Raw genomic sequence first — 20,147 nt, forward strand, 5'->3', positions numbered from 1 at the left:
GTCATTAACTGATGATGATGACCACCAGGATTGTTCTTACCCAAGAAGCTGAAACCTAGCTGGATTTTTTCAAATCCATGTAGGGTTAATGATCTCCCCTCTCCCCACAGGAGGCAGATGTGATGTTGATCTCAGCCAGAAGGTGCCTCGGGAAATTTCCCGTCCCCAGAAGGAGATTCAGGGAGAGTTGAACAACTCTTTGAAGGGGAGGCTGGCTCTGTCCAGGGTCTTGATGAAAAGCATCCTGCTGTCCAATTACTGTCCTGGCCGTATTGGCAAATAGATTTATCGGGGGAGATTTCCCTTCTCTGAAACTTCCACATATATTCGTTCTGAACTCTGAATGCAAACAAAGGTCCTTTGCTTTCTCCTGTAATTTTAGGATGAAGACTTTCCCTTGGGAAAGAGAGTGTTTTTGCAAAAAACATTGGTGTAGGAAATGGAACAATATTTGTAGAAGCTCTTCTGGTCTGGAGTCAATTTCCAGCTGTTGTTTTTGCTTATCCACCTGTTTTCTTTGCTTCCCCTCTAAATTTCCTCTCTCCTGAAGCTTTTTTTTAAAAAAATTATTATTCAAATGCATTAATTTGTATTCAAAATCTGGCTGTCCAATGCACACACAGTACAAGTTTGTTTTGGAGAAGGCAGCTGAGCACCTCTTCAGACCATGGGTGGCCCTACGAGGCTCCCAACTCCGTGAGGAAGTTGGAAAGAGGTATTCTAGATTCTTGGAAGAAAAGAGGGCCGAGTCTCGAGAATGCTAACAAGCTAGAACCAGGGCTTACCCATGTGTGAGTAGAAAATAGCAGTTTCTAGAAACAGTCTGGATATGCTTTTAGAGAACGCAGAAGAAACCACATTCATCATTCTGGTGATAATGGACTTTTCAGTCTTAAGAGCCACAGTGGCTCAGTGGTTAGGGTGCAGTACTGCAGGCTACTTCTACTGATTTCTGGCTGCCAGCAGTTTGGCAGTCTGATCCTGACTGGCTCAAGATTGACTCAGCCTTCCATCTTTCCGCAGTCTGTAAAATGAGAACCCAGATGGTAGGGGGCAAGATGCTGACTCTGTAAACTGCTTGGAGAGGGCTGTAAAGCAGTGAAGCGCTATATAAGTCTAAGTGGTGTTGCTAAGTGCTATTGGTAACTATCCAAATGGCAACACAGCTTAGCTGTGAAATGATTGAGTAGCTTTTTCTCTTAATAACCAGAATAAAGATGTATGTCTGGCTAATGCAATTTCCTATCTCTCTTTCTCCATAAAACATAATCCCTTGAGCCTGCATTTACTGTTTATACTCGATTTATTTTCCAAACATCTGGTAAATGTGGAGGAAAAGACCCAACTGCTGTGGTCTCTGTGCAGCCTCTCCTTGTTGTGTGGTAAAAGCTGTTCTAAGATAGTGTCTGCCTTGTTTCAGCAAACCCTTGCACTATGGTCACCTTGAAGTACAGTCAGTGGGAACGGCCCTTGAGGGCAGCTCAAAAATGACAGCTGTTCCAGAATGTAATGGGGCAGGCAGTTATGGAAGGATTCTTGAAGTGCTCAGGTGTCCAATGCTGCTTTTGCAAGCTACATTGACCACCAGTGGGCTTTACAGAATTAGCATATTACCGTCAACAATTTGGATCCTCATTTTATTGACCTCAGTAGGATGGAAGGCTGAGTCAACCTTCAGCTGGTGAGGATCGAACTGCTGGCAGTCAGCAGAATTAGCCTGTAATACTGCATTCTAACCACTGTGCCACCACGGCTCTTAGGGCTTAGTTATTGAAGGGATGGTCTATCTCCAATGGTTTCCACCTGTCAGCTAAGACAAGGATTTGCTCCAGGTCCTTTTGATCAAACATGTATTTACTAGGACTTAAGAAGGTCCTCTTTGAGATGTCTTCTGGACAGCATCCCCCACTCCCAGAGGTCCCTGTGGGTTATCCCATCCTAATAATGTTCAGAAAGCCCATGTATTCTTGGAGAGACCTTGAGGTAGAGTGGTTACCAAGTCCTTGTTGGTTTTCCTTTTTATTATGTTCGATTTTTTCCCCTCTTCTGTTCTTGTATGCTTTCTCCTCTTGCTTTGAAGAACTAAGTTTATTTTCAGGAGTAGAGTGACTGGTTTTGTGAGATGAGCCATGATATCAATTTGAAAGATAAATAAATACACTTGCTCAGAGGCATCTGGAGCCAGTTGGCCTCTAAATTGTGCACCGTCGGAGCCTTGTCCCAATTAGTTACAAACAAAAGCAAATTCCTGGGAACAAGGAATGTCAGCAAGGGTAAGATTAAAATAATGGCTGTTCCGAGATGGAAGACTTCTGATTATTACCACTTTGCTAGCCAGGATGATGACCTGAGGAGCAACTAGCCCTGTCTCCTCTGTTAAACATGGTTAGAATTGACATTTGAGAAACAACTTAGCTTGGCTCTACTTTCCAAAACTTTTTTGGGTGGTGAAAAGGTGGCACAAATAACCTAGAAAATAGTTAAAAACATTCCATTTGGGTTGCTTTGATATTTTTCATCCTTTTTTTTTTAAAAAAAAAATCAGACTCAGTTTCATTAAAACGTTCAGTTTCAGTTTCTTAATGTATCCCACTTCCATCTCTGGCAGGATTTTAAAAGAATTTCCTTGTGCGCTTCAGAAAAAAAGTTAAAATGCTCTGATGATCATCTAGAGTGTATTTGTGTGTTTTGATTGATCAATGTATCTTTTGCATTTCTCTGTGGCTTCACCCTTATGCTTCTCCCAACTCTTCTTTCCATTTTTTTTTCCTGACACGTCCATAAGAGGTTTCCGGTCCAAATAAATGTAGATTTGCTTCTCTAATCCAAGAAGCTAATGTATTCAGCTCAGCAAGATGAATAAATAAAATAAGTAAAATGTCAATTTCATCAATCATTCTTTCATCAGGGATAGTGTTGGTTATCATGTTGAACTTTATGCACTTAGAGTTGGTATTATAATATGTGAGGGACACCATACAAGAAAATATCCTCTTTGGAGATAGGATTTTTCCCTTGCCCAATGTAGGGCGTCCATGTCCATTTTCCAGGTGGAATTTATCTAGACACTAAGATGACCTTCTTAATAACCTTTCATGGAATTATAAAAGAATATAACTGCCAACTTGTAAAGCATTCCTGGATTGCTCTTGAGCTGCCAATAACATTTTGGGTTTCACCTTTGCACAAATGGGACTATGGAAAGAAAAGCTAAATTACACTGATTTGGGACACTCATGAGGGATCCAGATGTGTTTGGTCCTATTAAAACTATCCCAATGAAATATCTTGTTTTTCTAATTTAAAGAGATCTGAAGTGTTTTTTTTTAAACTTAAAGTACACTTTCATTTTAAGAACAAGAATGGATTGGATTGGATTGGACTGGACTAAAGTAGACTAGACTAGACTAGAATAGAATATCAATGTGATTAAAAAGAATGGAATGGAATTAGAATAGAATAGAATAGAATAGAATAGAATAGAATAGAATAGAATAGAATAGAATGGAATGGAATGGAATAGAATAGGTTTATTGGCCAAGTGTGATAGACACTCAAGAAATTTATTTCTGTGCACAAACTCTCACTGTACATGCAAAACAAAAAAGTAATAATAATCATAATATCAAAGTAATAATTCTAATAATGATACCAATAAGATAAGATAGTGGAACAGATAAGAAGGATAAAAGTAATACAGTCCTACTACATGGGTAAATATACTTAGGCACAAGACAGTACTGTGGGAATTAGATGTTCATCCATTAAAGTTAACTTTATTTTTGAAGTTAAAGCCAACGTAAAATGGCAATAGCACTTAGACTTATTTACCACTTTACAGTGCTTTTACAGCTCTCCCTAAGTGGTTTACAGAGTCAGCCTATTACTCCCAACAATCTGGGTCTTCATTTTACCCACCTCGGAAGGATGGAAGGCCGAGTCAAACTTGAACCTGGTGAGATTTGAACTGCCAAATTGCAGGCAGCCGGCAGGCAACAGAAGTAGCCTGCAGTACTGCACTCTAACCACTGCGCCACCATGGTAGGCATCACATTAAGCTTTCCAAGAAATCATACAGTATTTAGCAGTTTGTCATTTTCTGGGTTCTTATTTGACTTCTGCATCCTTCTGCAGCAGATGGAGGACAGCAAGCATACACACAGTTTGAAACACAAAAGAAAATGCACAGACACTAAAGGGATTGAAAAAAATATCCGTGGAAGCAAAAGGAATCCCAAGCCCAGCTTGGCAATGAAGTATCCAGACCGTAAAGGACTTGAGACATCAATATATTTTCCTTGGTGTTGAACTATCTACAAGGGAGGGGCCAAGCAGGGCTCTCTTGGAAATGTATGACTCAACTGACAAGGAGGACAGGGCACAACTAGGTTTACCTTGCATTTGGAAATGAACAGATTAATGTGCAATTCCCAAATGAACACAGGGATCAGAACACAAACATTCTTTGGATTACTGTATTCACTTTTCTGAATGCTTTGATGTAGCTCTTGGCTCAACTATATTGCATATAAAATTAGTATGTTCAGGAAAGATAAATAGAAAAGTGAAGCATATGCTAGAAAATTATATATACTATACCCCAGGGAAAGATGAGATAAAAAAATAAAATGTGTGCATTAGGGAAAATGGTGCAAATAAAACACCATACAACTTTTTCTTTTCTTTCTTTTTTGAAATTTTTTTAAACTGAGAAAATTGGATAGAAAGGAATGCAAAACAACTTCAGGTCCAATGTTGGCCGAGCATGACTAACCACCCAATATCCAATGCACGACAGATTGCACAAGCTGGATTTTTCAGAAACTCTTTAAAAATAGGCTCTGTAATAACACACCGGCAGTTCTCTAAATCAGAGACCTACTTACCACCATCAAGAAAACTGGTTTAGCAGTCCAAACTAATGCAACTTGCCCCAGAGGACAGAAGCCATGAGTGAAATGGAACCAGAAAATCCTTTGGAGGAAATGCATCAATGTGCAGAAAAGGGAGGTTGGCCGAGGTGACTCATAGGCTGGGAGAAGAAGACAAAGGAAGAAAATAAAAGCACAAAACTGAAATGAAAAAAAAGGGAGGGGGGGACCTTAAATTGAGGAATAACAATGACTCTTGAATCAAGCTGGATATCTATAAGCTATTGTTTCTCACGCTGTTTCTCAGCAGTATACTGAAAGTAGTTTGCTATTGCCTTCCCTCAGGATATTTTAGTCATCCCAGGCTAACCATCATCTTAGATTCCCAGGCAGAGTGACTGGCACTGACCTAGTTACTTTCTAAGATCAGACAAGGACAAAAAGTCTGTTCAAAAGCCATTGGTCTGAAGGAGTCTTCCCATATTTATGTGAGAATGTTGTGCCAAAAATATTGGAGTGGCTGGGTCCACCATTGAATAGAATAGAATAGAATAGAATAGAATAGAATAGAATAGAATAGAATAGAATAGAATAGAATAGAATAGAATAGAATAGAATAGAATAGAATAGAATAGAATTCTTTATTGGCCAAGTGTGATTGGACACACAAGGAATTTGTCTTCAGTGCATAAGCTCTTATTGTACATAAAATACATTCATCAAGAATCATAAGATACAACACTTAGTGATAGTCATAGGATACTAAACAAGCAATCAAAATCATACTAGGAAACTAAATAAAACAATATAAATAATAAAGACACAAGCAACAAGGTTGTTATAGTCATAAGTAGAAGGAGATAGGTAATAGAAAGGATGAGAAGAACAGTAGTAAGATAGTCTTAGTAAATAGTTTGACAGTGTTGTGGGAATTAGTTGTTTAGCAGAGTGATGGCATGGGAGAAAAACTGTCCTTGTGTCTAGTTGTTCTGGTGTGCAATGCTCTATATTACATCTCCAATAACTGTGGAGTATCTGAATCTGTCCTGATTCTGAAGCATTTAGTTGTGGCTTATGCATCTAGCTTGAGCATCCTGCTCTTCTTCATCAGAAAAATCCACATTTTGGTACTGTAAGAAGGGAAGTAACTCTGCCTCTTGGTGTGTACTTTGCATCCCAATTGTTTAAACGAATCAAAGAGGTTAGCTTTTTTTGCCATCTCTTGGGGTTTGACTTCTGATGGACAAACATGAGAAAAAACACTCATCATTTTGATCTGCTTCCAGCAGTAACTTTCTAAGGACATTCTTGCCCTCTTATAGATCCTGCCTTTCCCCTTTATTTTGACCTCTCATCTGCTTTCATGTGATGTCCCACCTCCTCCTGACCAATATGTGAATTTTTTTGGCTGGCTGTTGTCCCAAGAGAGCAGCTGGCTCATTATGTCATCCAAGACTGAATGACTGTTTCTTTTCACCTTTCGACGTGTTCTTAGTTATTGTCTTCAGTCCACAGTTTGTAGGGCTCTACTTTCTTGTTTTGTTTCTTAATGTCCCACCCAGGGTTAGAATAACCCCAGTGCTATAGCTCTTGTAGAAGAGTTGTGTCTGACCCTTAATCATTTCTTGTCTATTCACATTGTTGGGAAAGATTGTGGCCATTCTTGTCCCAAAGATGCCTTTTCAGGAGGCAACTGGACTTTCTGTTGTTGTTTTTTTTAAAGATGTTTCACTTCTCATCCAAGAAGCGTCTTCAGCTCTTGGATGACCATCCAAACTGACAAAGCTTCTCAGATAAGAAGAAAAACATCTTCAAAGAAAAACAAGAAAGTCCAGTTGTCTCTTCAAAAAGCACCTTTGGGACAACCATGACCTGGATGACTGACAATTTCCATAGACCTGTGGCCATTCTTGTTTGTTTGTTTGTCCATCCATCAAGATGGGTTTGACTCACAAACGCGTACACCTCATCATTTATTAAAACATACTGTTCTTTTAAACAGTAACTTGGGTGGAATCGCAGTTCTTACATCCCTTCATTCTCATTATATTCCATTTATTCCTGTCGTTCTGCATTAATTCCCTGTTCTCTCTGGGGATTTGCAAGGGTAAACATCCAGTCTGATCCCTGTTGGGCGCCACATGAAGGAAAAGTGGATTAAACATGGGAAAATTCCTCGCCCCTCCCTTGCTCTGCTGAACCTCCCAGGAAAAAAAAAAGGCAGCATAATTATAAACATTAAATATGCTAAGGAAATTCAGGGGGGGAAAGGGTTTCCTTTTGTCTCAGATGTGTTAGGTTCAGAGCTAAAAGAATATATCAAAATAACACCCAAGCTACATATCCTTCAAATTAAAAAAAAAGAAAAAAGCTGAAGGCCTTCTGTTTCCCTAAAGTGAAAATTAACTTAGATGAGTGGCTAATCTTATTGACTGCATTAAGTTCGCTGCTGGTTAGCTGCTCTTTTGAGATTTTGCATAATGAATGAAAGATAAATGTTCCAGCCTTCACAACAGACATGGTTTACTCCTGTTTGGCGTATGTAGCATGTACGTTGTTTTAATAACTCGCTTGCTAAAAGAGCAAAGATAACAGGATAAGGTGTGCACGTAAGGCTGGGAAGCCAAGCATGAGATGTCATAGCCACCTTTGTACAGGAGATCATTATTTTGATTTAATTAATGTACATGAAGCAAGTGAAGTTGAGATCAGTAAGGAAAGTATAGATTCTTCTTCAAGTTGAGCTTGGCTCCAGGACAGGGGTGGGATTCCAATTTTTAAACTATCGGTTCTGTGGGCGTGGCTTAGTTGGTGGGCGTGGCTTGGTGGTCATGTGACTGGGTGGACGTGGCTTGGTGGTCATGTTATTGGCTGGGTGTGGCCAACTCAATATCACTCACATCGAGGCATGCATCTCTTCGCCTGGCCTCTCATGACTGTGTGGATGCTGCAACAGTCGTAAGTGTGAAAAATGGTCATAAGTTACTTTTTCAGTGCCATTGTAACTTTGAATGGTCACTTCACACAAGCAAAGTACCAGCAAAGGAAGGAAAAAAATTCCAGAGAAGTTCCTGAGACAGGAAGTCTAGTCCTGCCAAGAATGTAATAAGGGTTAACGGAGAGGCAGTTTCTGTAAGCAACACCAGAATGTTTCCTTCCTGCCTTCCTTACAGGATTAGGCCAGTAATTTCTTCTAACAACTGGTTCTCCAAACTGCTTAGAATGTTAACAACCGGTTCTAGCAAATAGGTGCAAACTGGTAGAATCCCACTCCTGCTCCAGGGGACTCTGTGGGCATAACTGTGCCATTTTCTCACCAGCGATAAGGTGGCCACAGCTCACCCCAGGATGGATTTTTGACTTACCAGTCTAGCCTACTCTGCAGGATCCAATCTGGGTTGGTTAATGGGACCAGAAGTTTAGTCTTCTGAGTTTTCATGCTTGAGCGCATCCTCAGAGAACTACTCTCTAACAGAGTATGTGCTTTGGGGTATTCTGTCTGGGTTCCCAAAGCATTCACTCTACTAGAGAGTTCTCTGAGGATAAGCTCCATCATGAATCTGAAAGCTTGGAAGACTAAACCGCTGGTCCCAGTGAGCAACCCAGATTTGATCCTGCAACATTACCCTGGGACGTGTATATTAGCCTACTCTCTTGGGGTTCCTTGGTGATCTCCATCCAAGGACTAGCCAGGCCTGGTCCAAGCTCAGGCAAACCCCTGCAATTGTTGAAACTTCTAAAAACCCCTTCCTCACATCCTGCAAATTCATTGCTGAGGGGGCGGTTCTGCTAAGGTGAGAAGTCATGGGGTTTGCAGGTAAAATGAGGTTCACCAGGATACCTTGCGGTTGATTATGTGAAACATCTGGGCGGCTCTGACTGCAGACCATCAGTAGCTACCCTGTTTCCCTGAAAACAAGACCTATCCTGAAAATAAGCCCTACTGTGTTTTTATGTGTATACCTAATATAAGACCTACCCCCAGTTTTAGGGCTGTTTTGGGGGCCATTTTTGGCCTCCAAAACAGCTGAAAATGCTCCCCGAAATGGCCCCAAAACAGGGCATTTTGGAGTGTTCTTTTGGCCATTTTTGGCAGTTTGGGGGGGAATTTTCAGGCCATTTTCAGGCTGTTTTATGGACTGTTTTTAGTCCAAAAATGCCCCCCAAAATGCCCTGAAAATGGCTGAAAACAGGCCGAAAAATGAGCAAGGGCATGGCCAGCCAGTGATGGGATTTTTCAGTTCACTGAACTGTGCAGAATCTTAACTACCGTTTTACCTGAACCAGTGCAAACTGGCATCCCTGTCCTTCACCCTTCCCAGTCCCTATGCTGGTTCAGGTAAAACTGAAACTTTTCTTTCCATTTTTAATTATTATTAGGTGGCTCATTTTAACAGTTACCCCCAAAAGGATAATAAAGTTATGTGGGAATAGGGAACATTGTAAATAAGGAGAGAGATTAATGGCTGCTAGTCAGGTCTTGCAAATAGTAGAAGTAAATCATATAAATGTCTTACACAGTTGTACTTTTCAGCCTCTGTGGCAAGGAGAACCAGGGAAGACTCTGGAGCAGGCCAAGACAGTGGTTAAGGTGTTGGATTGGGACTGAGAGGTCCGGAATCAAGTCCACCTTCCACAGCCGTGACCCTGCTGGGTGATATTAGACTCTCTTAATAAAAGCCTCTCCAGAGTTGTGGTTGTGGGGATAAAAGAGAATCTGTGTAGCTCAGGGTTGAACTGTGGGTGTTTTCTGAGTATAATGGGACATCTCACCACAGCCAACTCATCATGGCCAACTCGCCATAGCCAAATCACTGAGGGACAACGTGCCATGGGATAATTCAACAAATACAAAACTTAAATTAATTTTGACAGAACTGTGGCCAATAACAATAAAATAAAGTCAATCCAGAAATTACAAGTTAGAATAATTTTGATGAAAACATGATGACTAATAATAAAAGTATATGAATGAAATGATTAATACAACATTGAATTGTCCCATGGCAAGTTGGCCATGGCAAGCTGTCTCCTAGACTCCTATCTGAGCTTGGTTGTTTTCTTGCAAAAAGACAAGATATAAATCGAACTAATAATCACAGCTGAAATGGGAGTGATCTGAATCAGCGTTTCCTCTGTTATAATAAGCCAGAATTTCAAAGAATGTAACTTGGGGTGATGACCTCTGGGTGATATGAGGTTGACTTTTGTTTCAGATGAAAGAGAATTGAGATTCACTGCGCGGCGATGGATTTGAAGTTGTGGTTAAACTAAACGGAAAGACCAATTTTTGAAATCCTCAAAGGAGAAAAGACAGGGCGAGCAAGAATATAGAGGGTGGGCTCCTCCCTAAATAATTAAGGAATTTTCCATGCCAACCGTGCCTTTGTTTCTACCCCCTCCTAGATCTTCCCTGTGTGACCTTGCTTTGACAGGGAAGCATTTTCCCAAAGCATTCATCCTGCTTTCTTCCTGTCCCACCTCCTGGGTTCTGCCTCTGAGGGGAAGCTCATCCACTCGATTTCTTCCTTGCCCCTGTGATGTTTCCAACAAATATTCTGGCCAAAGAAAGACTGAATTCACTTCCAGACAATGGCGAGGCAACCTGATTCAATAGCAAGGCAGCACAGAGACTCAGCAGGAAGCTGGAGCTGAACTTTCTGCTTCCAAGGAAATTTTGAAGGGCGCAGTCCTTCACATCACACAGCCAAGTCTAAAATCTTCCTCTTTCAATCGCTCCTGCAGCCCAGATTGAAAGGAATGGCTGAAGTTTTTTTTTTCCCCCTGTGGGTACTTATGTTGATCCTTCAGAAGTCAAAATCTTCAAAGATCTCTGAAAAGAGACAAGGCGGTGATAATGGAATTTATAGGGTCTTTTTAAAAAAAAATAAAAAAAATTATTGTTTACATATATAGATATCAAACACAGTCCTGGCATTCCTCTGTCATACACACTAAAATAGAGCTAAACAACTAACATACATATTATTTATACAATATTGATTTTGCTACAATTATTTTGACCACCCTGACCTTGGTGGGATTCAAAATTTTTTACTACCGGTTCTATGGGCGTGGCTTGGTGGGCATGGCTTGGTGGGCATGGCAAGGGAAGGGTACTGTAAAATCCCCATTCCCTCCCCACTCCAGGGGAAGGTTACTGCAAAATCCCATTCCCTCCCACCTCACTAACCTGCTTTCCAGCTTCGTTCTCCTGTACAGGGGAACAAAAGAAGACCTAGCTGATCAGCTGGGACTCGGGAGGCAGAGAATAGGTGGGGGTGGGGCCAGTCCAAGGTGGTATTTGCCGGTTCTCCGAACTACTCAAAATTTCCGCTACTGGTTCTCCAGAACCTGTCAGAACCTGCTGAACGCCACCTCTGCACCCTGCTCTTTTAGATGCTCTATAGTGTCACATTCTAGGTCAGTTTATTTTAATTATGTTATGTTCCAATTTCCACCTCTTGCTTCCAGCCATTGGTAAAATTTATTCCAAGTCTCATGGTATTCTGTTTCCCCTTTGTTTTTCAGTTCTAGAGTTAATCTATCTAATTCTGCGCAAAACCAGTATTTTCTTTATTATCTCTCTATCTGAAGGAATATTTTTGTTCTTCCACTGCTGGGCGTAAACCATTTTCTCTGCTGTCAGGATATGGAGTATTAGATATGTTGAGCCTTTGTTATATATAGGGTCCTTTTTTTTTTTTTTACATCATTGTCAACGTGTGGATTCTTTCACCTAAACTGAACAGACCTGTAACAAGCCAAGATCTACCCTGCATAGTGTGGGCCTCAGGTTGATTTCAGATGCTACAGGAACATTCCTGCTAAATTGAATGAGACACTGTTATAAAATTGATGAGCAACATTCATAGTGGCTGTATAGAACAACTGAATTTAGTTTAATGAAGTTCTTGTCTTGCCTTAAACAGAGGAAAGTAGACTCCTCCTGCATTAGAAAGTCATCTTTGAATTTAGCTCAGTCCCAGCTGAGTTCATAGAAAACATATTTTTTTAAAACAATGCTTCAGAGACGATTGTTGTTACTCCTTCAGGTGTTTCTTGAGGACTCACATCTAGGCTAAATATCTGGAATTTCTTAATAGTTCCAATCCAAGGAATAACCAGGTCTGATCCTTCTTAGTCATGGATATAAAATTGGCGGGCCTTGGGCTGGATGTGTCACATGCAGGCCATGCCCACCCTAGCTCCGCGAAGGGAAAAAAACGTCATGAAATATCATGTGAGTTTGACATCCACGTTCTTAGTGGTTGAGAGAAGGCATGGTGGGCTAAGAGATTAACCTCAGAAGCATTAAGTGTGATTCAATGGGCAAGGAATTTTGGATATAATGTGATACTTGAACAATGGGAAAATATGTGGATGAAGGGTTTAAAATTTACATTAAATTCTAATTTAATTTATAGCAAGATTGCTTTAGCGGTTGGTGAGAGGTAAAGTATCTTTCTGAACATCCCATTTGATTAATTACACAGCCCAGTACAAAATACAAATAACAGAGTTGAAGGGACTTTAGTCTAGTCCCACCCCCTGCTCATGCAGGAAACCCTATAGCATTTCAGACAAAAGTTTGTCCATCTCTTCGTAAAAGGCTCTAGTGTTGGAGCACCCACAACTTCTGAAGGCAAGCAGTTCCACTGATTAATTGTTCTGTCAGGAAATTCCTCCTTAGTTCTAGGTTGCTTCTCTCCTTGATTAGATTCCATCCATTGCTTCTTGTCTTGCTTTCTGGTGCTTTGGAAAATAAGATGACCCCCCCTCTCTTTGTTGTAAGAGCCCCTCAAATAGTGGAACACTGCTATCATGTCACTCTAAGTCAGGGGTGTCCAACCTTGGCAACTTTAAGACTTGTGGACTTCAACTCCCAGAATTCTGGGAGTCTTAAAGTTGCCAAGGTTGGACACCCCTGCTCTAAGTTCTTCTTTGCACTGGACTGGACATACCCAATTCCTGCAATCATTCTTCAAATGTTTTAGCCTTCAGACTTCCAGTTCTCTTTGTCAATCTCCTCTGTGCTTCCAGAGTCTCAACATCTTTTTTATATTGGAAATATTCCAGGTGTGGTCTTATAAAGGCCTTAAAAAGGTAAAGGTTCCCCTCACACATATGTGCTAGTTGTTTCCGGCTCTAGGGGGAGGTACTTATCTCCGTTACAAAGCTGAAGAGCCAGCGCTGTCCGAAGACGGCGTGGTCATGTGACCGGCATGACTAAATGCTGAAGGTGCACGGAACACTGTTACCTTCCCACCAAAGTGGTCCCTATTTCTCTACTTGCATTTTGTACGCACTTTTGAACTGCTAGGTTGGTAGAAGCTGGGACACAAGTCACGTGGCACTAGGGATTCAAACCGCCGAACTGCCAACCTTTCTGATTGACAAGCTCAGCGTCTTAGCCACTGAGCCACCCCGTCGCTCTATAAAGGCCTTATAAAGTAAAGGTAATATCACTTCTTGTGGTCTTGATTCTGTCCATTAATCCACCTTTTCCAGGATTGCATTGGCTTTTTTTGTCAGCTCTAGCACTTTACTGGCTCATATTTAAGTGATTATCTACTAGGACGCCAAGATCCCTCTCGCGGTCCGTGAACCACACAAAAAGCCTTGAATACGTTTCTGCCCACTTCCATAGCCTTCTTCCCTGCCTCCTGTTATTTTGTTCTCAGAGTGAAACGGAGGGTCCCCTCCTCTGGGGAAAATCAGCTTTGGGACTCTCAGGAAAGAGAGAGGGGCAATGGCAGAATTGACCCAAATAGCAAGAAGGTGTCGATGTGCTAAATGACGCATGACCTCCTTGGGAGCTGCTGATTTATAGCTCTGGGGGAAAAAAGGTTGCCATTTGCCTACACAGCTTCTCCTTCTGTTGAATAACAAGTTCAGGGTGAGGTGGGGGAAGAGAGATGGTTAAAGTATCAGCTGTATATCGGTGCAAAGCAGGAACGGGGCATTAGCCTCTAATCAGATTCCAACAGTTCATTAAACCTGCCAGTCTGAGCATTGTCCTTTGTCTCAGAGGCAGGCCCTATTTGGGATAGATCCAGCTCCGGCTTGTCTTTCTTCCCTGCTTGCAGCCCCGGGCGCCTGTCACAGCTGGAGACCCTCCCAGCAGAGCACAGCCTTCCAGGCAGGCAGCGCAGCCCCCTCCCCAATCCATCCGGCAGTCGCTCCCCCTTTCCCCTGTGCAGAAGGACCCCCAGGCGAGATCCTTCATCCGGGCAGCCTCACCTCAAGGAGATTTATGACCCCATTGGCCGTTGCAAGCCATGCGGTAGCTGGCCTTCTTGGGGGTCGTGGGTGGAACAGGAGGCCTAGCTAGGCCAGGCAGAAAGAGGGAAGGAAACTGATAGGAGAGGCTGGCTGGCAGGGCTTTGTGCTCCACCCTAGGCGGAGGGCCAAACAAACCGCTGCTGTGGGTGACACCCATGGATATGGAAGGCAGGCCTGGTCAGCCCACACCCTCCTGGAAAGCGCCTGGCCCGGCATCCATTTCCCTCCGCCCCTTTTATTCTTTTGAGCACGCCTGGTTGCTAGAAGGGCCTCCTGCTCCTAGGGCTCGGAAAGGGAAGGGAGGAATTCAGGGAAGGAAAGTGAGCCACTGCCTCTCTCGTGAATCTTTCTTTTAAGGGGCTTTCAGCTTCTCCCAAGAAACGGCAGCCTTTTCTTTTTAATATATGGGATTTCATGTTATCCCCCGGACTTGGATGGGATTCCAATTTGCAATCAACCAGCCCAAATTCTGCATCAAGAAAAGCGGAGTTTTACACCCAGGGTAATTAGTAATATTTATAAGGTAGGTTAGGGTAGAATAGAATAGAATAAATAGAATCGAGTTGTCGAAGAGAAGAGAAGAGAGCAGAGCAGAGCAGAGCAGAGCAGGAGTTGAAAGGGACCTTAGAGATCTTCTAGTCCAACCCCCTGCCTAGGCAGGAAACCCTACACCACTTCAGACAAATGTTTGTCCAATCTCTTCTTAAAAAACTTTCAATGTTGGAGCATTTACAACTTCTGGAGGCAAGTTGTTCCACTGATTATTTGTTATCACTGTCAGGAAATGTCTCCTTAGTTCTAAGTTGCTTCTCTCCTTGATTAGTTTCCGCCCGTTGCTTCTTGCCCTGCCTTCAGGTGCTTTGGAGAATAGCTTGACTCTGTCTTTGTGGCAGCCCCTGAGATATTGGAACATGTCACCCCTAGTCCTTCTTCTCATTAAACATAATCTGCATCATGGAGCTCAGTTTCGGAAGCTCTGCCTCTTCAAAACACTGAAAAATGATTTTTGTGTCTTTTCTGACCCAGCAAGCAGAACAGCTTATTTGGTGGTCCTATTTGGTCGGAAAAAAATGAGGGCCAGGAACTTCCTTTTTTCCCCCTAGCTCATAAAATTTAAGCTATCGTAAAAAATCAAACCCAAATTCTGTGCCTGAAGCATTTCTCCATTATGAAGGTTGCATAGATCTGAATTACCCGTAGCCTTCAACTTACAAGATTGTTTAGTGACTGTTCAAAGTTACCCCAAAAAAATGACTTATGACCATTTTTTTCACACTTATGACCATTGCAGCATCCCCATGTGGATCAAAATTCTGATGCTTGGCAACGGACTCGTATTTATGACGATAGCAGTGTCCCGAGATTACAGGATCTCTTTTTAAGACATCCTGACTAGAAAAGTCAACGGGGAAACCAGGTTCACGGAACAACGGTATTCATAACTTAACAACTGCAGCCATTCACTTAACAATGGTGGCGAGAAAAGTCGTAAAACGGGATCATGCTCACTTAAAAACAGTCTCACCTAGCAACAGAAATTTTAGGCTCAATTGTGATCATGAGTCGAGGACCATCTGAACACACAATTCTGAAACAATAAATTATACATTTATACTTGGAAGGTGCTCATGTCTGTCCTCCAGGAACATATTCTGGGTGTCCATCTCGCAATCAGTGTGAAACAGCTCTGATTGTCCTAACTTTGCTGAACCCGCAGCCTGGAGAAGGCTTGGGGAAGACTACAAGCCATACAGACTCCCAGTGACCAAGGGGAGAGTGCTGAGCCTTATCGTGGTTGCTCTCTGAAGTATCACCATTAGACTGCATGGCTTGTAGTCAGGAGTGGGATTTTACCGGTTCGGACCGGTTTGGGTGAACCAGATGTTAAATTTACATCTGGTTCGCCGAACTGGTCGTTGAATCGACTGGCTGGCCCGCCCCTCCCCTCCCAGGAGTCTCCATGAGGCCTGTTTTGGATGCAGGTAAGGGCAAGGGTCCGCACGGAGACTCTGGGAGGGTGAAAAATGGGCCAAACCAAAAGTTCCAGAAATGGGCCTTATTCTGGCTTCCAGAAGGCCTCCGGAGCCCAGGGGAGGCTGTAATCTGGAGAAGGTGAAAAATGGCTGAACCGGAAGTTCTGGAAGTATGGAAATGGGCCCGTTTTCGGCTTCCGGAGGGCCTCTGCACCCTGGAAGAGGCCGTTTTTGCCCTCCCAGAGGCCTGAAGGAAAACTCCAGATCCTGGGAAAGGTGAAAAACGGCCAAACCAAAAGTTCTGGAAATCCAGAAATGGGCCTGTTTTTGGCTTCCGGAGGCCTTCTGGAGCCCGGGAAAGGCTGTTTTCACTCTCCCAGAGGCCTGAGGGAAGCCTCCGGACCCTGGAAAAGGTGAAAAGCCCCCCCCAGACTTCCGGTAGGCCATGCCCACCATGGGTACGCTCACCCAGCAACCGGGCAGCGAACCAATTGCTGGGATTTTTGAACCCCACACTTGCTTGTAGTCTTCCCCAAGCCCTCTCCATTGCTGCAAATCTCTTTTTTTCCAATATGTGTGGTATTTGTGGAAGAACATAGACAAAGACAAAGCCCAAATCTGATCCCTGAGAGAGCCAGGTGATGTTGACAGGACGTTTTGCAAGGGAGAGCCAGCCTGAAGAAGGACTAAAGGATCCCCAAAGCTTAACCTCCTGTCAGGATTATGGAAGGAAAGATAGGCATGTTCAAGGATAAGGGAAAGGGGCCCTTTCTGCTGTCCCTGATTGTGCCTGCCAAGAGCTGCGATCCTGGGAGAGGGGAAACAGAAGCAGAAAGACTTGGGAAATGGAATCTGAATCTTCTTGTCAAGGAATGAGTTTGGCACTGACGCTGTTCTGGTTCATGTTTGGAGATTTTTTTGGTTTGGAATATTTCTCTGCAGTTAATCTTGTATTCTTGGCAACCTTTCGTAACCTTGAAAGGGCTTGCTCTTATCTGGGACAATTAGGTTGAATGACTCTTTGCTGTGAATGAACAGAATTCACAGAGACGCATTAAAAAGGTTTGCTTTTATATATACTTGGTGTTTATTTGATTTGAACGAGGCTTGGGTCAGAACAGAGGCAAGAAGTCCTACCAGGTGGGGGGAATGGACCAACCAAAAGGCTGAGGAGAGCTAGTTTGGTGTTGTGATCAAGTGACTAGGCTAGATCTGGGAGGCTATGAGTTCTAGTCCCACTGTGGGATTGAAGACATCAAGCTGGCCTTGGGCTAGTCTCTCTCTCTCTCTCTCTCTCTCTCTCTCTCTCTCTCTCTGCCCTGTGAAGGAGACAATGGCAAACCACTTCTGAAAAACCTTGCCAAGAAAACTGTAGAGACTGGTTCAGATGTTTACCCGAAGTAAAAACAAAAACTGTCTCAAAGGGACTTTGAGTTTGTGAAGCTACTACTATGTTTACAGCAGCTATGGACTCCTGCTTTTTTGCAAGACCAATACTGACTTTATTCCTGCTTCCTATAAAGGAGAGAGCCAGGAATAAACTGAACCTCATCCGTTGAAACAGGCAACATTCTGAAATCAGCTGGGCCCAGAGTTGATGTGAAAGTGTTAGAAAATACTTGGCAGGGAAGTTCTTGTAGGTAGACCTGAACGACAGACAAATCCTTCCATTTTGTTTTTCCTTTACAAACCAGGATGTTCCATTGTTTTCTTTCTCCTGGGCTTATTGGTACTTTTCTTCTTCTCCTCTTCAAGGCTATTAACACATTGGAGAACAGAATGTTAATGCTTGATGGGATGCCTGCAGTCAGAGTCAAAACGGAGCTGCTGGAATCAGAACAAGGGGTGAGTGTCAGCCTTCCGTTCTTCTCCATGCCGCTGAGATGTTTCTTGCTTGCTTAATCCCTTCATTTTGTACCCACAAAAAACAGTACGATTTTCTACCCGGTTTCTTCTCATCCTCAAGGTCATCTGGTAGAGTGGATGTCCTCTTGACTCTTGCTCTGAAAGTGTCATCTACAAGCTTGTCGGAGGCAGCAGAGGTAGTCCAAGAAACTGTTTTTGAGAGAAGAAAAGGAAAAAAGGCAGAGCCACGCTTTCACGTAGAGATTCAACCCAGTGGTGGGATTCAAAGTTCTTTTTTTTTACTACTGGTTCTGTGGGCGTGGCTTTATGGCCATGGCATGCTTTGGTGGGCGTGGCTTGGTGGGCGTGGCAGGGGAAGGATACTGTAAAATCTCCAAGTCAGAGGTGGTATTTGCCGGTTCTCCAAACTACTCAAAATTTCTGCTACAGGTTCTCCAGAACTGGTCAGAACCTGCTGAATACCACCTCTGATTCAACCACTCCAACAATCTCTTAGTATTTGTTGGTAAAGAAAATAAAGGGTGGGGATCATTTTTTTTCTCCTTTAACAATTAGCAATAATCCTACTAGTACATGTATCGTTGCAATAGTGTAAGTAAAGGTATCTGGTTGGTTAGAAATTCAGAGGAAGAGGCATTCTTTGAGCAATGTTGGAGCTAGTAGACCCTTTCCTGGACTTTTGACCTTGTCTTGGAAAGATTATGAAGGTGAAGTAAGTGCTGAGCCAATCCTGCAATGGTTGTATAATAGATCTTGTGGCCAGAAGCAGAATCCAGTTTTCCTGACTCTTTCCTTGCCCTGAACAGACAAACCCTTCAGAATGTTTTCTTCACCTTGGAGATTCTCAATCATGGTTGTCCCAAAGTTTCTGAAGCTTCTTGGATGAGAAGCAAAACATCTTCAAGGGGAAAAAAAACCCAAGGAAGTCCAGTTTCCTTTTGAAAAGCACCTTTGGAAAAATGTCTGCACTGTTCGGAGATGACTTTGTGCAATTTTCTCCTTATTGTCACTTCTCAGGGTGATTTCTAAAGCCCCAGACACTTGTCCAATAGCTTATTGTACCTCCCTTATCTGCCATTAGTGCTTCCTTATATCAAAGAAAAGTTAATCAGCATGAATGCAAAATTGCAGGAGGGAATTGGGTTCCCAGCATGGCTTTTCTGGGGCAGACCACCAAGCAGTGAGAAATCCCAAAGGTGCTTTCTTCCCCCCCAAACAGCTGGACTTTCTTGGTTTTTCTTCAAGGCATTTCACTTCTTCTCCAAGAATCCTCTTTAATTCTGATTTATATTCCCTGCAGTCATCATATCATTAGCACTATAAATGTATAAAGAATATAAATCCTTCCATTCTCCACCATACAGTCAGAACTGAAGAAGCTTCTTGGATGAGAAGTGAAACATCTTTGAGCAAAACAAGAAAGTCCGGGTGTCTTTTGAAAGAAAGCATCTTTGGGACAACCATGGATGACTGAGAATCTCTATATACAAGCAGTGAAAAGAACAATACGACCTGAATTGTTCTAGGAATGTGGTGAAAGCAAAGATAATTTGCAAGGATAGAAAGTTATGGAGAGATAGAAGGAAGGGATCTTGATCTAAACTAGATTTAGCTGTCTCTTTTTCTTTCCTCCTATATCTTCTTGGGGGTCTTCATTTTCGGGCCACTTTTTCACACTCTTTCTGCAATTGGTTTAATGTTTCTTGTTCCCAAAGGGGATAATATACTGCGATGGATATAAATGTGGAGTGTTCGTTCATTCTTCCTCTCTCCCCTATGCTCCATGAAAAAGGGCTTCAGAGATCAAGCCTGCACATTCCCTAACCAGATCTTTTAGCTAGGTTCCTTATCCCAGCATTGCTGGCTTGGCGTCTGAAGATATGTCTCCCTCAAGCCCAGATCCTTCAAAGACAGTTTGGTTGGCTGTAAGAAAAGAAAAACAAAAATCAGAATTTCTGGCGCCCTTAAAAAAAAAAAAAAAACTTGGCATGTTTCGTACTAGAAAACATGCCTTGCATGGCATCCATATGTACATTTCCATAATTGTAGAATTATCTAAAAGTCAACAAGTGATCCTACTCTTGTAGGAAAGTACAACAAATGATAATGTTGCAATCTTCTGGCATTTTCCACTCTCCCTGCACCCCAGAAA

General features: G+C 42.5%; 1 protein-coding gene across 1 annotated transcript in view; it reads left to right on the plus strand.

Moving 5' to 3' along the window:
• KLF12 (KLF transcription factor 12) overlaps nucleotides 1-20,147 on the plus strand; it is a 233,940-nt gene that overhangs the window by 67,949 nt on the left and 145,844 nt on the right. The window contains exon 3 of the mRNA XM_087967505.1: nucleotides 17,885-17,974. Coding sequence (XP_087823631.1) covers nucleotides 17,885-17,974 — 90 coding nt within the window. The remainder of the gene's footprint in view (nucleotides 1-17,884; nucleotides 17,975-20,147) is intronic.

The sequence above is a fragment of the Notechis scutatus genome, chromosome 5 (genome assembly GCF_049901735.1).
Source record: "Notechis scutatus isolate UNSWTSFEM ecotype Mainland chromosome 5, rNotScu1.2, whole genome shotgun sequence".
In the NCBI taxonomy this organism is placed as follows: domain Eukaryota; kingdom Metazoa; phylum Chordata; class Lepidosauria; order Squamata; family Elapidae; genus Notechis; species Notechis scutatus.